The sequence below is a fragment of the Dasypus novemcinctus genome, chromosome 23, assembly GCF_030445035.2.
Source record: "Dasypus novemcinctus isolate mDasNov1 chromosome 23, mDasNov1.1.hap2, whole genome shotgun sequence".
NCBI classification, from domain to species: Eukaryota; Metazoa; Chordata; class Mammalia; order Cingulata; family Dasypodidae; genus Dasypus; species Dasypus novemcinctus.
The window spans coordinates 69,224,923-69,239,770 of NC_080695.1; the positions used below are offsets into that span (position 1 = coordinate 69,224,923).

Below are 14,848 nucleotides of genomic sequence, written 5' to 3' on the forward strand. Positions count from 1 at the left end.
GGGTCCCTGATTTCTGGTGGTGATGACGACTCTCTCCAAAGCCAGAGTCCCGCGGAGAGAGGTGGCGGCCCAAGTGAGAGCTGGAAGAGTCTTTTCCAAAATGGGCTCAATCGCGTCAGGGTTGTTTCACCAAATGAAGCAGCAGCTGCGTGCAAGGCACGGTTTTTGTCCTCAGAGGTCAGGCGCTGTCCGTAAGAATGTGCAGCCGCAGCCAGTCCCTCACTGGACAGGAGCACGGGACGAGATGCCTTTCCCTCCTCGTCACCTTTAAAAAATGGAGCCAGTAAAAGGCATAGGTGTTGGTCATGTTTAAAATCCGTTACTAGGAAAAACTATAAGAAATTATACAAATGATTCTCCTGTTGGCCCTACGCTTAACAAAATAAATCATTCAGCTGCCTTACTTTGTTTTTTTTTTTTGAGGGTTATGTGGAAATGTTGTATTTTTAATATAACTTTTATGTAAACTTATAACTTCTCTAATTAAAAATAATAATTACAATATTTTAAAAAGAAACAATTTTCTAAGTGAAAGAAACCAGACACAAAGTCCTATATATGGTATGATTCCATTTGTATAAAATGTTAATGTAAATAACTCTATTTAGGGAATTAGAAAAAAGCATAACCTTTTGACTTTGATCCAGCTGCCGTACTTGGACCTTCTGCTCCAAAAGAGCTCTCCTGGTGAACTTGGGCCCCAGTGTCCCACGGGTGTGGTTATTCATTACATCTTACCTCTTAACAAATTCACGTGACTGAAGGCCTTGGCGGAGCTCAGAGTCAGTTACGCAGTCCCGAGACATCTCTCAGAGCTGGTATTTCCTATCAGGCCACTAAGGCTTGCCTTGCTCGAGCGTGCTGATCTCTCCAGTTTTGGAAAAGGTTTCATTTTTAATTTAGCTTTCCAAAATGAAGCATAAACAAAAAGATGCTTAATTTGTTCCCTGATTTTGCTTGCCTTGGGCACATACCCATGTTGGACCTTTGTAACACCAGCAGGGCTGTGCTATCCATACAAGTTGGTCCTTAGATGTGCCATAAAAAAAGATACAAATAAGAAAAAAATTTGGAACTATCATTGATTTAACAGTTCCACCGAAAGAGCAAGAAAAAGATCCCCAGGGACCAAGCAGCTCAGACACGCGTGTTGATAACGACAGCTGATGTCGTTACGCCCGCGGTGCGCACTCAGCGGTTCATCCTCCCAGCGTCCCCGCGGCGCAGGTTCTGCCCTTGGCCTCACCTCACAGGTGAGCAGCCCGCTGTCACCCAGGCAGGAGGTGTGGAGCCCTTGTCTGAACCCAAGGGCGGGAGACTGCCTGGGCTAGAGGCGTCGCTATGCGTTCTCCTTCCACATTTTTGGGGAGCAGTTTCCCCGTTTCCACCAGGCGTCCTGACTTCCATGTCCCTCACTCCCTTACTGCCCACTGTGGTGGCATTTCCAGTAGCTCCTGGGCCGCCCCGGCCCTGGCACCCCGCTCCTCCTCTCCCCTCCCTGAGCCAGCGCCCTGGACTCGCCCACTTGGGGTGCCCCGCACGGCCCTCCCTCACCCTCCATTCTGGCCCCACCCACACGCGTCCTCTCTTCCAGCCACACTGAACTCGTTTCCATCCCCCAGATAGGCCACCCAGGGGTCCCTCTTTAAAAACCAAACCAAACCAAAACTTTTTATTATGAAGTCCTTACAAATTACAGGACAGTTACAAAAATAGTGGAAACCCCACACAGAGGACTGCAGCACACCGCCACCTCTCCAGAGCCACAGCTCCACCAAGCTCAGCGCTTTGCCACACTTGTCATCAGTCTAGCCGCCTTTCCATCTGTCTATCTATCTGGCTGTCCACCTATTTGTCAATCCATTTTCTGAACACTTGAGTATGGGTTGCGTACATCATTCTCCTTGAACCCTTTACACTTCTGGGTTTATTTCCTGTGGTACTTACGTAACCACCATAAAGGCAGTCATCACGTCCGAGAAATTGAACAATGATAGATTACAGACTATATTCAAATTTTCCCAGCATGTTCCTTTGGGCCTTTTCTCTTCCTTTGCTAGATCCTGTCCAGGGTAATATACTGCATTTAATTGTCATAGTCTCTTTAGCTCCTCCATCCCTCCCTTCTCTCCATCATGGGAATATATATACAACATAAACTTTCCCACCCGAATCACTCCAAGCGCAACATTCGATGAGATTTTCACCTTCACAATATTGCAGACCCTCACCACTGTCCATTTCTAGAACTTTCCCATCCCCCCGAACAGAAACCCTACACTCATTTTGCGTTAACTCTCCCTTCCCCTTTTCCCCAACCCTGACAACCCATACTCTACTTTCTATCTCTGTGAGCTTGCCTATTCTCTGATATTTTCTTCGTGCTACCACGGGGCTTAACTTTAACATCCTAAACCTCTAACAATCTCATTTGCTTTGATACTAACCTAACTTCAACAATATACACAGACTATAGCCTATACCCCTCCATCTCCCCTCTTTTATGTAGTTCTTGTCACAAAATTACATGTTTATATGCTGAGTCCAAAGCCATTGATTTATCATTACATTTTATGTATTTGCCTTTTAGATCCTGTAGGAAGTAAAATGCGGAGTTACCAACCAAAAATACAATAGTGCTGGCGTTTATATTTATTCATGCTGTTACCTTCACAGGAGATCTTTTTTTTTTCATGCAGCTTCAGTCTGTTATCCCATGTCCTTTCCTCTCAACTTACAGAACTCTCTTTAGCGTCTCTCGTAGGGACGGTGTAGTGGTGACAGACTCCCTCCGCTTTCCTTTACCTGGGAATGTCTCGATGCTCCCTCAGTTTTGAAAGACAGCTTTGCCGGATGTAGAATTCTTAGATGGCGGTTTTTGCTTTCAGCACTTTATCTCATCTCACTGCCTTCTTGCCGTCACGGTTTCGATAAGAACTTGGCACTTAATCTTATCGAGGCTCCCTTGTACATGGCATGCTGCTTCTCTCCTGTGACTTTCAGAATTCTGTCTTTGGCATTCCATAGTTTGATTATAACTTGGAGAATGTGTGGGTCTATTTGGATTTATACTGTTTGAAGTTCCCTGGGTGTGACTGTTTGAATTTGGTGAATCCCCCAAAAAGATGATATTCTTGAACTGATCCACCCCTGTGGGTGAGGGGCCCTTTTGACTGGACTCTGTCCATGAGCCGTGACTCAGGTTGGGTCTCTGCCCTCTTACTGGAGCTTTATATCAAGGGAGACACTGAGAGAGACCCAGAGGAAGAGGAAGCTGCCATTTTGATCCTGCCAAATGAGAGAAAGGAGGAGCCAGAGCGGGAGAAGCCCGGAGAAGCTGAGAGAGGTCCTGGAATCTGGAACTGGCGGGGCACAGGGGCATGGCAGAGGCCCCCCAGGGGCTGCACCCATGGAGCAGCTGAGGCTGAGGAGACGATCCCTGCCGTGTGCCTGATGGCCACGCGTCAGGATGCCAGGGTCACCAGCGTCTGACTTTGGCGAGAAAGCATCTCTGCTGATGCCTTGATTTGGGTATTTCATGGCCTTGGAATTGTAATATTTTCCCCTAATAAAATTTCCAATACAAAAGCCAGCCCATTTCTGGTACTTTGCATCAGCAGCCCTGTGGCAAACTAAGACACTGAGTATCGTGGATGTGTATTTTCACGTCTTTTGTTAAATTTGGGAAGTTCTCAGCCTGCCTTTTTTTTTTTTTAATTTATAATTTACTTTAAAGAAACTTTAAATTACATGAATGTTACATTAAAAATATAGGGGGGAAGCGAACTTGGCCCAGTGGATAGGGCATCCACCTACCACATGGGAGGTCCACGGTTCAAACCCCGGGCCTCCTTCACCTGTGTGGAGCTGGCCCATGTTGCAGTGCTGATGCACACGGGGAGTGCTGTGCCATGCAGGGGTGTCCCCCGCGTAGGGGAGCCCCACAAGCAAGGAGTGTGCCCCGTAAGGAGAGCCACCCAGCACGAAAGAAAGTGCAGCCTGCCCAAGAATGGTGCCGCACACAGGGAGAGGTGATGCAGCAAGATGATGCAACAAAAAGAAACACAGATTCCCAGTGCTGCTGATAAGGATAGAAGCGGTCACAGAAGAACACACAGCAAATGGACACAGAGAGCAGACAACTGGGGGGAGAGGGGGAGAGAAATAAATAAAAAATAAATCTTTAAAAAAACAAAAAATAAAAAAAATATAGGGGATTCCCATATGCCCCACTCCCTTCCCCTCTTACACTTTCCCACATTAACATCCTTCTTTAGTGTGGTACATTTGTTACAATTGAAGAACACACAGTGAAGCATTGCCACTAACCATGGATTATAGTTTACATTATAGTTTACAATCTGTCCCGTGCAATTTTGTAAGTTATGACAAAATATATAATGGCCTATATCCATCATTACAACATCATGCAGGACAATTCCAGTGTCCCAAAAATGCCCCCATATTACATCTATTTTTTGCTCTTCCTCCCTGCAGAGCATCTGGTGGTCGCTGACTCCACATCAATGATAAAAGTTCTTCAATTGCTAGAATAACAGTAAGTCTATAGTAGCATAATAGTAAGTCTACTTTAGTCCATTCATTCACCAATCCTGAGGATTTGGGGATGGTTATGCCCACTCTGCCTCTAATTGAAAGGGGGCTTAGATCCCATGGGGCAGATGGATAGAACTATCTTGCTTGTAGTTGCATCACTCTCTGTTCCTTGGGATGGGCATTGTCCATCGTCATCACCTTATTAGTTGTCCCGGGTGAGTCCAATGAACTGGAGAGTAGTTGTTGCAATGCTCTTGAGATTCAGGGCCCAACCAGCATATGGGCAGACCAAAGATTTCAGTCTCTTGGACATACACCTCCAAATATAGTACTAACTGTAGGTTCAAATAGAAGGGGCAGAAGAGCCATGTGTAGGGAAAACACAACTGAGTCCAACTCTGTCACACTGGGAAGCGTAAATTCCAAGCAGGGCCCACTGGCAGGGCGCCTAACTCCTGAGCTGTCAGCCTTGCCTATAGTGTCTGAATGTCTCTAGAGCCATCAGGATCCCCACTATTTAACAGGCATTATTTCTTTGAATATTCTGTCTGCCCCTCTCTCTTTCTCCTTCTGGGACTCCTACAATGTGTATTTTGGTGTGCTGGATGGTGTCCTACAGATTCCTCACGCTCTGTTCGTTTTTCTTTGTTCTTTTCTCTTTCTGTTTCTCAGACTAGATGATCTCAATTGTCTTATCTTCAAGGTCACTGATTCTTTCTTCTGCCAGTTCCGTTTCCCTTGTAGGGAATATTTAATTTCTGCTGCTGTGGTCTTCTGCTGTATTTGGTTTCTTTTCATAAATTTCATCATTGTTAATATTTTCTTTGTGTTCATCTGTCATTTTCCTGATTTCCTTTAGTTCTTTGTCCATATTTTCCTTTAGCTCTTTGTGCAGTCTTAGGACCTTTTTTTTTCTTTTTTTTAAGTCTTTGGACTGTCCCAGTCTGTTCCTCCTCATTGGCAGTTTCTACTACTTTAATCTTCTCCTTTGCCAGAGTTATCACTTCCTGTTTCTTTTATGTTTTGTAACCTTTTGTTGAAACCTGGACATTTTGGTGTTTTAATGTGTTATCACTGGAATTTAGACTCTGAGGCGTCTGCTCCTTAAGCTTATATCCAGCTAGTTTTATGACAGACCTTTCCTTGATTGTAGGAGCTAACAAAAGAAAGAAAGAAGGGAATGGGGGAGAGAAAGGGAGAGAGAGAAAGAAAGAAAACACCTTTTCTAGTCTTTGCAGATTGACCTCAGGGCCCTTCCATGGGGAGTTTAGAGACTACCTCCAGGCCAGAGGGCCCCCTGATCCTTTCTGCATATGCCTCTTGTCTTGGGAAGGGGGGTGTGGGTGGCCCTAGGAATTCCCATTTCCGTAGTTTCAGTGTCTCCTCTGCCCTAGGAAATAGTTTCCTCACATCCCAGGCAGCACGCCTTGGCTGCTCTCCCAAGCATCCTCTAGGAGAGCTCTGGGAGCCGCCTTCTACGCACAGCCCACGTTCTGGGACAGAGTGGAGTGCAGGCCTGTCCACGCTGAGCAGGTGCGGGGCAGGGAGGGGCCAGCCAGGGCGCCCCAAGATCCTGCCGCTTTTAAGTGAGCCAGCGCTTGCCTTGTTACTGCAGTCCTTTAACTGTTTTCTGGAGCTTTGAGAAAGACGTTTCTGCCAGATGCAGCTGGTTGTTAAAGCTTCTGTGGGGAACAGAGCCCTGAAGCAGCTCGTTCCTCCATCTTGAATGGGCGGGGCCCAAAGGCTCCCTTTCCACAGGGCCTTTTCACAGAATGTTCTGGTAACACCGCTGCATGAGAACGTCTGTCCCAGCCCCCAGGTTCGTCCTGCCTTCCCTGGACTGACCCTCTCTTCATCCTTCAGTTCTCAGCTTGAGTGGCACTTCTCCCTGAGGCCTTCCCTGCCCACCCCCTCCTGTGCACCCCACAGCCCCCCGCTCTTCCTTGCCAGGGGATACGACATCAGCCTGTCTTCCCCTGTTCGTCACCTGGATTTCTGCTCAGGTGATGGGCCCCATGGTCACGCGTGATCTCGCAGAACCCATCACGGTGTGTAGGGGCTTAGTAAGTGATGGTGCACAGCACCTTAGGAATCACAGCTCCGAACAGCAGTGGCAGACATTAGGGATGGCTGTGGAGCTGGGCGTCATTCCCTCGCGACGGCTGTGACCCTCCTTTGAAGCAGGGGCTCAGTGGATTTTAAAAGACAGGGTTCGGAATACACGGGTCACCCTCTCAGGCTGATGGCCTCCCAGGGTCCCCGTGCTGAGCCTTTCCTTTGCACCAGTCACAGACACAGACAGGAAAGGCCCCCTGTACCTTCTCTGGCAGTTACGGACCACAGTGGGGGCGGGACAGTTACCATGGTGAAGGACCCTTCTTGGGCTGGGGAGAGCTGAGAGGAGGGCGACGCTGCGCTGGCCTTGGCCACATGGCCTTCCTGTGTCCAGGCTGTCCCCGGCCGCCGGAGCAGCGCTGAGCCGGCCGCCTCTCGCAGGGGCCGCCCTGTGGTCAGGGTGAGGTGGAGACGCAAAGGTGAACTCCGACCCGCGCGGTCCAAGAGCGCCCAGCTCTGCGAGGGGCCGCGGGCTGGGGGGCCTGCACACCGGGGCGTCCCCACCCCGCCACCCGCCCCGCTCGGGAGCCTTCGGACTGATTCTGCTGAAGCCCGGAGAAGGCTGCCAGCCCAGGGTCTCCCAAGCAGACCAGAGGAGGAGCCTTCTCTTTAGTCCACTTAGGTTACAGCGTTGACTCCCGAGGTAAAATGACGTCGCTCAGCGTTGTCTCTGATAGCTCGAGGAATTAACACAGAGGCATGCTGACTCTTTTGTCCTGTTCCCGTTCAAGTTTCCATTTCACATTTACACAGTTAGTTAAAAGCTGCAATTAGTTCTATATGCAAATTGGGGTGGGTATTTTTGTGGGAGAAAACAAAAAAGTCCAGAAGTTTAGGACCTAAGACAGAGCTTTTAAAATCTCCTGCAGGGTCTGTTAACATCTGAAAATATTTAAGTCTCCTGATTCCCAGCTGGAGTTCGGCCACACTCTAGGTCATCTCCAGACGTCTCAAGGACTCTTGGCAATGAGGACAGTTGACGTAAAAACACATGCCATATAGTATTTTTATGACGAGAGAGGGGGAAGAAGAAAGATTAAGTGATGAAATGGTGTCATAATTATAAAATGATTAAGGATCATTGATTAAGGAGTCTCCCTTGGTTACTCAATTAATTCATTTTAAAGCATTTATTCAACATATGCCAAGCGTGGGACACTGTCGCAGAGTCGGCAGTGTAGACACGCACCACCTAGCCGAATCTTCCCTGATGCCCCCAGGGGCCTTTCTTTATGGCCTGTGCAGGAGTCGAAACTTCCCGAGTCGGAAGCAGCCTTGTTCGTGGCTTTGTGTCCACTGCGTGGCACGAACAGGCTTAGAATGGAGGTTTATTGAATGAATGACATCATCACTGGTTAAATTCGATAGATTTATAGTCTGGTTAAATTCTGGGGAGGACTAACAATGGGATTCTTTACACGAAGCTCCCTGCTTTTCCAGAAATTCCTTGAGTTCTGTCTGGAAAAGCTGCTCCTTGCCATTTTCCCGGCATGACATTTCATTCGAATACCGAGAGCAGGGCCCGGCTGGTACAGCTGCCTCAGGGTGTCGGGATGTCCGTTATTTCAGCCTTCAACGAGAATGTAAAGGTGTGCGCTAATTGTCCGCTTGAGCAGCCTTTTTTTTTTTTTAATGGAGGTTTTCTGAGGGAATCAGATGCCCCATACATTTAACAAAAGCCAGGTGCTCCTGGTGTGAACATCCAGTACCACTAGACAAACTCAGTGTGAAATTTAAATCTAGGGAGGTTGTGACCACCCCTGTTCACGCACGTTAGGGTCTCAGTTTTCGTGCTGGTTTTGCACGCCCTGAAATGGGAAGCTCCTCAGGGTCTCCCAGGTTCATCCAGCCTGTTCAGTGTAAATGACAGCACCTGGTATTTACGGATCGAAATAAAGCCCTCCAATTTAGAGAGCCAACTGAGAGCCTGCTCTGCTGCTTTCACTGAGTGGCCACACTGAACCCCAGGGGTAAAACGTGCAGCTGCCATCAGGAAAGCAGGCGCGACCGTTGGTGGAAGGTGCAGGAAATACGGCCCGCTCCCCTGTCCACCTGGCTCGCAGCCTCTCGGGAGAGCAAGCTCACGCTAGGTCAAAATGAACGGTGGTTTCCGTCTGTGCTTATTGTAATTTTTGTCCGTAGGTTTGAAGACATTCCTGATCTCGGGTCAGAGAGCAAAGGAGTCTCGCTGCAGCTGCGCAGGGGCCTTGCTTTCTGGCCCCGAGGTCCTTGACGGCCCCGGCTTGCGGGGCGCGGCATCGCCGGGCAGCGCCAGGGACTTGGCGCACACTGTCAGAGCCTTTGATAACCAGAAGGTTAGTTTTTTTTTTTTTTTCCTACTTCTAAAATTTCATATTAATCCTGTAGTAGATCATGTGAAACCGTAAACCGTCTTCAGGTCTGTGGCGGACAATGGGGTGTGCCCTTCAGTTTGGTTTCTACAATTTTAAAATGAATATGAAGTTAGCAGCATTTTGCATTTTCTGTATCCTTGCTTTTTTGACTAGTTACGCGTTCTGATTTTCTCTCTATATGACATAAAGATGTTCCTCACTTGAGACATTGTTTCCTTTGCCTGAGACTTTTGGGTGTCTTTGGGGATTTCTAAAAACTAACGGTGAATGATAGCAAATGTGATGCTCCTTGCATCCTGTGTGGAGAGTGTGTTTGTATCTTATTTCAGAAACCACTTTCTCATGTTCCTATGTCTCTTGGAATACAGTGTTTCTGACTATTTTAAATTTTGTTGGTATGGGTAAATCTCATGACGTCACTTACTGAAAGTGTACAGGCCTGCCAAGAACATTCTGGTACTTCATTATTGGAACAGAGATGCCGGCGGCGTCTGGAGGTACCCGTTTAGGGACTGATGTTACGACATAATAACCCACCGAGGAATTGGCACGAGGGACCTTGAGCCCCGGTGATCGATCAAGCAGCGCAGCATTCCTCAGTTTACATGTTTGATTTAGTTCCTCCTTCAGTACCTTTTGTTAATTTTTGCAGTTTAAATATTTACTGTTTCCATTAAAAAGAAGAAAAGAGAGACAGTTATAACAGCTCTGCCTCCACTGCCTGTGCTCTCAAATAACGAGACGATGAACTGGCTAGGATGATGGCTTTGACCCGGTATGTTTCTCCTTATCAACATCGTGAACAGATATGACAGCAGCTACTGGGATTTTAGCTTCGCAGGCATCGTGATCAGCCTGGCTAGCCAGGTTATGTCACCACACCAGAATCCCAGGCACCCGTCACAGGGTTGCTTCTTGTAATGCCTGGAATTGCCACACTCCATGCTGTTGACATCGCAGGCTTGGGGACTTGGTGCAGGGCTTCTCAGCCTCGGTGCTGTTGTCCTTTTGGGCCAACAGTGGGCACCATGGGATGTTTAGCAGCACCCCGGCCCCCACCCACTTGATGCCAGGAACACCCCTGCCCCCCCAAGTTGGGACAATCAAAACTGTCTTCAGATATCACCACATGCTCCCTGCAGGGCCCTCGGCCGAGAACCCCTGAGCTACTGGTTCCGGGCCCTGCCTCCCCGTCTGTTTTCTAGCATGTGCACGGCGTTTAATGCATCCAGATGTCCTAGCGTGTGCACACTCGAGGCACGGCCGCTCTGCCTGGGCTGACGTTTTTGCGGCAGCCAGCAGTGCCGTCTGCTCCTTCACTGACTCCAAGCCCGGGGCAGGGACGCAGCGGCCTGGGGGAGGGACGCGGGGACTCGGCCGTTCACATAAGCTTTTATTTCTTTGGCAGAAATGACTTCCTCCAGACTTACAACTGAGCTGTGTTTTAAGTAGAGAAATAGGTCTCAAAGCTAAAAATAAATGCTTTGTTGCATTTGCCTGCCGTTTCAGATTATGTGTGGGTCTGTTTCTGTCCACTGCTGAGTGACTTGTTGAGTTCACCATTTTATGCACTCACAGTTTTAGTGACAGAATTTTAATTCTGCTAAATTGCCTTAAGAAGGGTTTCTCTCATTCCAAAAGAGCTCTTTCTTGTTCTAGTCATAGACATGTTTTGATCTGGATGAACAAAAGCAACTTAGCATATTCTATTGCCATGTATCTGTTTCCCAAGTAATCATTGAAAGTTTTCTGAAAATCTTGTGATCATCTTAAGTTGACCATGCTACTCAGAAGGAATTTGAGCCAAAAAAAGGGTCTTGTGCCCCCTCCCAGAGAGAAAGATGGGTTGGACCTTGAAGTATAATTTCTGGGCTATTTTGATGGTGTGGAAGATCAAGATCTTAGGAGCTTTGCAACCAGGACTGTCCCAGAAAATTAGAATTATTTGGATTCCACAGTTGAAATAGAAAGTGTGTGAAGAGTTAAATGAGGGAAGTGGATGTGGCTCAAGTGATAAGGCCTCTGCCTGCGATATGGGAGGATGGGGCCTTCTGGTGGAAATTAAGAAGAGAAAATGTGCCGGTGTGGTGAACCAGTGTCTGCGTGGCAAGGTGAGTGCCCACGTGGTGAGCCAAGTGCCCACGTGGTGAGCCAGGTGCCCACGTGAGTGCCTGCATGGTGAATCGAGTGCCTGCGTGGCGAGCCGAGTACCCGCGCAGCAGGCTGAGTGCCCTCGCCGTGAGCCAGTGCCTGCGAGCCTGCGCGGCCAGCCAGTGCCTGGGGAAGTGAGTCACGCAGCAAGATGAAGACGCAACAAAAGAGAGAGTCAAGGCGAAGCGCAGCAGAGACCAGGATCCGAGGTAGCACAATTGACAGGGAACCTCTCTCCCGAATCCTGTTGAATCCTAGAGGAGAAAGACGAGAGGACAAAAAGAGAAAGAGATACAGAGGATCACTCAGCGAATGGACACAGACAGCGAGAACATCAGGGGAGGAGGAGGGGGAAAAAGTTAAATGACACCGTTTCCACTGCACACGTTGCCACTTTGGGGACTCCGTTCTCCCAGTCTTGCCTGCCCTGCCTCTAGGTTTGGCGATGGGGTTCAGATGAGGTTGCATCTGCAAGGCCCTAGCACACCATGGCACCGGCGGACGGCAGGCAGCTGTTAGGAAGAATAATCCCGAAGCTGGAAGGTGCACGCTGAGGAGGGTTGCAGAGCTCGTGCAGGCCATAATCTGAGCTACACGGCCTTGCCTCAAGCCAGGGTGTTTAAACAATGCAAATGTAAAATATCCCTTGCTTGCTTACGCTCTCGGGGTGTTTATCCGGGTGTTTATCCTATAAACTTGTCAGGCCTCCAGCTTTGCTGCCTTGTTCTACTTCTGTGCCAAGGCTGGCTTTTAGCACTGCCTGGAGCCGCAGGCTGGTTCCACTTCCTCAGCGGGTCCGTGGGTTCTTACTGTCCGAGGCCTCTCTTCCTTTGTGTCCACTCCGCCCTGCACGCGTGTGTCCCTACAGGTCTCCTCCGTTCCCCCCACCACTGCCCTGTCCGGGATGGGAAGGCCTGCCAGCTGAAGGGGCCTGGCGTTCAGCGTTGTTTCCCAAAGTGTGGTGTTCCTTGAGCAGTGGTTTCTCAGGATGGAAATAGGTGTCAAGGACAAAGGAAAAGAATTCCATCGTCAGACACATTCAGGGAATTGTGGCTTAAACAGTATGTCAGAGGGTTTCGTTACTGCAGGACTTCTCAGAGACTGAAACACACCACTACACTTTGTTAGGTGTGAGGACGGGGATGTGGCCCGTGGCACCTCTCAGTCCTCTCTGACCACAGATTGCTTTTTGCTGGACGCACCTCGAATGGCACCTTTTGGGGGGATGCTAGTCTAGCGGAATAAGCTCTGTGCCAAGACCGAGCAGTCAGAGAGAGGCTTTCATTCGCTGCATGTTCTTCTGTGCCCACTTGTATTCTTGTCAACGGCACTGGGAATCTGTATCTCTTTTGGTTGCGTCATCTTGCTGTGTCAGCGCTCCATGTGTGCGGCGCCACTCCTGGGCAGGCTGTACTTTTATTTATTTATTATTTTAAAGATTTATTTATTTATTTAATTTCCCCCCCTCCCCTGGTTGTCTGTTCTTGGTGTCTATTTGCTGCGTCTCGTTTCTTTGTCCGCTTCTGTTGTCGTCAGCGGCACAGGAAGTGTGGGCGGCGCCATTCCTGGGCAGGCTGCTCTTTCTTTTTTTCACGCTGGGCGGCTTTCCTCACGGGCGCACTCCTTGCGCGTGGGGCTCCCCCACGCGGGGGACACCCTTGCGTGGCACGGCACTCCTTGTGCGCATCAGCGCTGCGCATGGCCAGCTCCACACGGGTCAAGGAGGCCCAGGGTTTGAACCGCGGACCTCCCATATGGTAGATGGACGCCCTAACCACTGGGCCAAAGTCCGTTTCCCAGGCTGTACTTTTTTTGTGTGGGGTGGCTCTCCTTATGGGGTGCACTCATTGTGCATGGGGTTTCCCTACGCGGGGGACACCCCTGCGTGGCAGGGCACTCCTTGCGCACATCAGCACTGCGCATGGGCCAGCTCCACACGGGTCAGGAGGCCCTGGGTTTGAACCATGGACCTCCCATGTGGTAGGGGGACGCTCTATCCACTGAGCCAAATCCACTCCCCGAGAGGTGTTCAGTAACTGCTCGGTGCGTGAGCCTGTGGCCGCCCCGTGCCTGCCAGGCCTCTTGGAGCACAGTGCACTGCCCCCCAGCCTGGACAGTCCTCGCCAGCCCTCAGGCTCAGCCCCGCTGCAGCTTCCGTGTCCCTCCAGCAGGTGCTGCCGCCCCATCCCTAAATCCGTATTTCACTTCACCCCTACCCCTTGTCTGACACGCATCGCCTGCAGCACTTACGTCTGTCTCCCGTGCACCTGCCCGGGCTCTCTGAAGGCCGGGGCCCCCTGGGAAGCGACTTCTGTGTTAAGCGCCGAGCAAGGTACTGGCGTGGAGTAGGTAATCCCCACCTTCTCTCCGATGGAGTTTTTAAGTCTCTAGTGACAGAGAGAGAGCACGAAAGCGCGCGCGCTCTGAGGACCCAGGCAGGGAAGGCCCTGGTGGGAACGCGTGGGCCCGAGGCCACGTCGAAGGGGAAGATGGAGCCTGCGTGTCTGCGGTTTCCCGCCCTGTTCAGAACCGGAAAATCCCTCCCTAACGTGGCCTGAGACCGGCTGAGCCCTGCAGTGGGCAAGGACGGGCGTTGGCCCTGAGGACACAGGGCAGCAGGCACCTCCCACGCCCGAGGCGGCTGGTCTACGTGCGGCGGCCCCCCGGGGAGACCCCGCGTTGCATGATGGGGGGAGGTGCGGAACGGTGGCACCCAGCTCCGACCCTGAGCACGCGGGGCACCCCAGGGCGTGGAGCGGGGAAAGGAGGGGTCGCAAGGGGAGCCAGGGCCGGGCAGTGAGACAAGGACCCACGTGCCAGCGTTCTGGGGGGAGCTTCGGGCGGGACCCCACGCCCCAGGGTTCGTCTCCTCACGGGCAAGCTGGGTCTCCCTCCGCAGCGGCTTCCTCACCCGCGAGGTGGGGGTGGCGCCTCGCGGGCTCTTTGCGAAGGTTCAGGGAAGGGATGGGTGTGAACGTGCGGCCTGAGGTAGGAACAGTCTACACCTGGGCGTCCACCCCTCGGAGAAAGGGGCGCCGGCCGCGGGAGCCGCCAGCAGCACCGGGCAGAAGCCGAGGCCCACGCTGGGCCGTGCCACAGGCGCCGCCGCCCCGCCTACCCCGGCCTGGCCCGCGGAGGCGCTCACCCGCACTGCGGCCAGCCATGGCCGGACAGGGCGACGCTTTGCGTGACCCAGCTGCAGAGGCGGCAGGAGCGTGGCCATCTGGCCGAGGGACGAGAGGTCAGCCGGCAGGGGCTGCTGGCGCCCGCCGCGCGCTCCAGGAGAAACCCCTGGCTGCGTCTCGGTGAGGGGAGCCCAGAGCGCCGCTGTCGTCCCCGGCGAGCCTGCCCGGAGTGCCGTGGGGCTGCCACAGCCAAGCCCCGGAGGCCCCGTGGACGGGCGCGGGCCTGGCCACCTCTCTGGGCTCGGCCCGGCCTGTTACCCCGAGCCTGGCGGCGGCACCTTCACGGGCCACTCTCCACGTTTCCAGGCAGTGGCGCAGCCGGGTCCAGCGGGGGCAGCCCCTGCTCTGTGCCCACAAGGCGCCGTGCTTCTCCTCTGAACCTACTGCGCACTCCTTGCGCGTGGGGCTCCCCTACGCGGGGGACACCCATGCACGGCAGGGCACTCCTTGAGCGCATCAGCACTGCTCATGGGCCAGCTCCACACG

At 51.5% G+C, this 14,848-nt stretch overlaps 1 protein-coding gene across 2 annotated transcripts in view; it reads left to right on the forward strand.

The window, feature by feature from the left end:
* The window catches only part of ADCY9 (adenylate cyclase 9), a 144,168-nt gene that overhangs the window by 97,021 nt on the left and 32,299 nt on the right, over positions 1-14,848 (forward strand). For both annotated transcript variants that reach the window (XM_012517947.4, XM_023583430.3), the window contains one exon: positions 8,815-8,987. In XM_012517947.4, the coding sequence (XP_012373401.1) occupies positions 8,815-8,987 (173 nt within the window). The remainder of the gene's footprint in view (positions 1-8,814; positions 8,988-14,848) is intronic.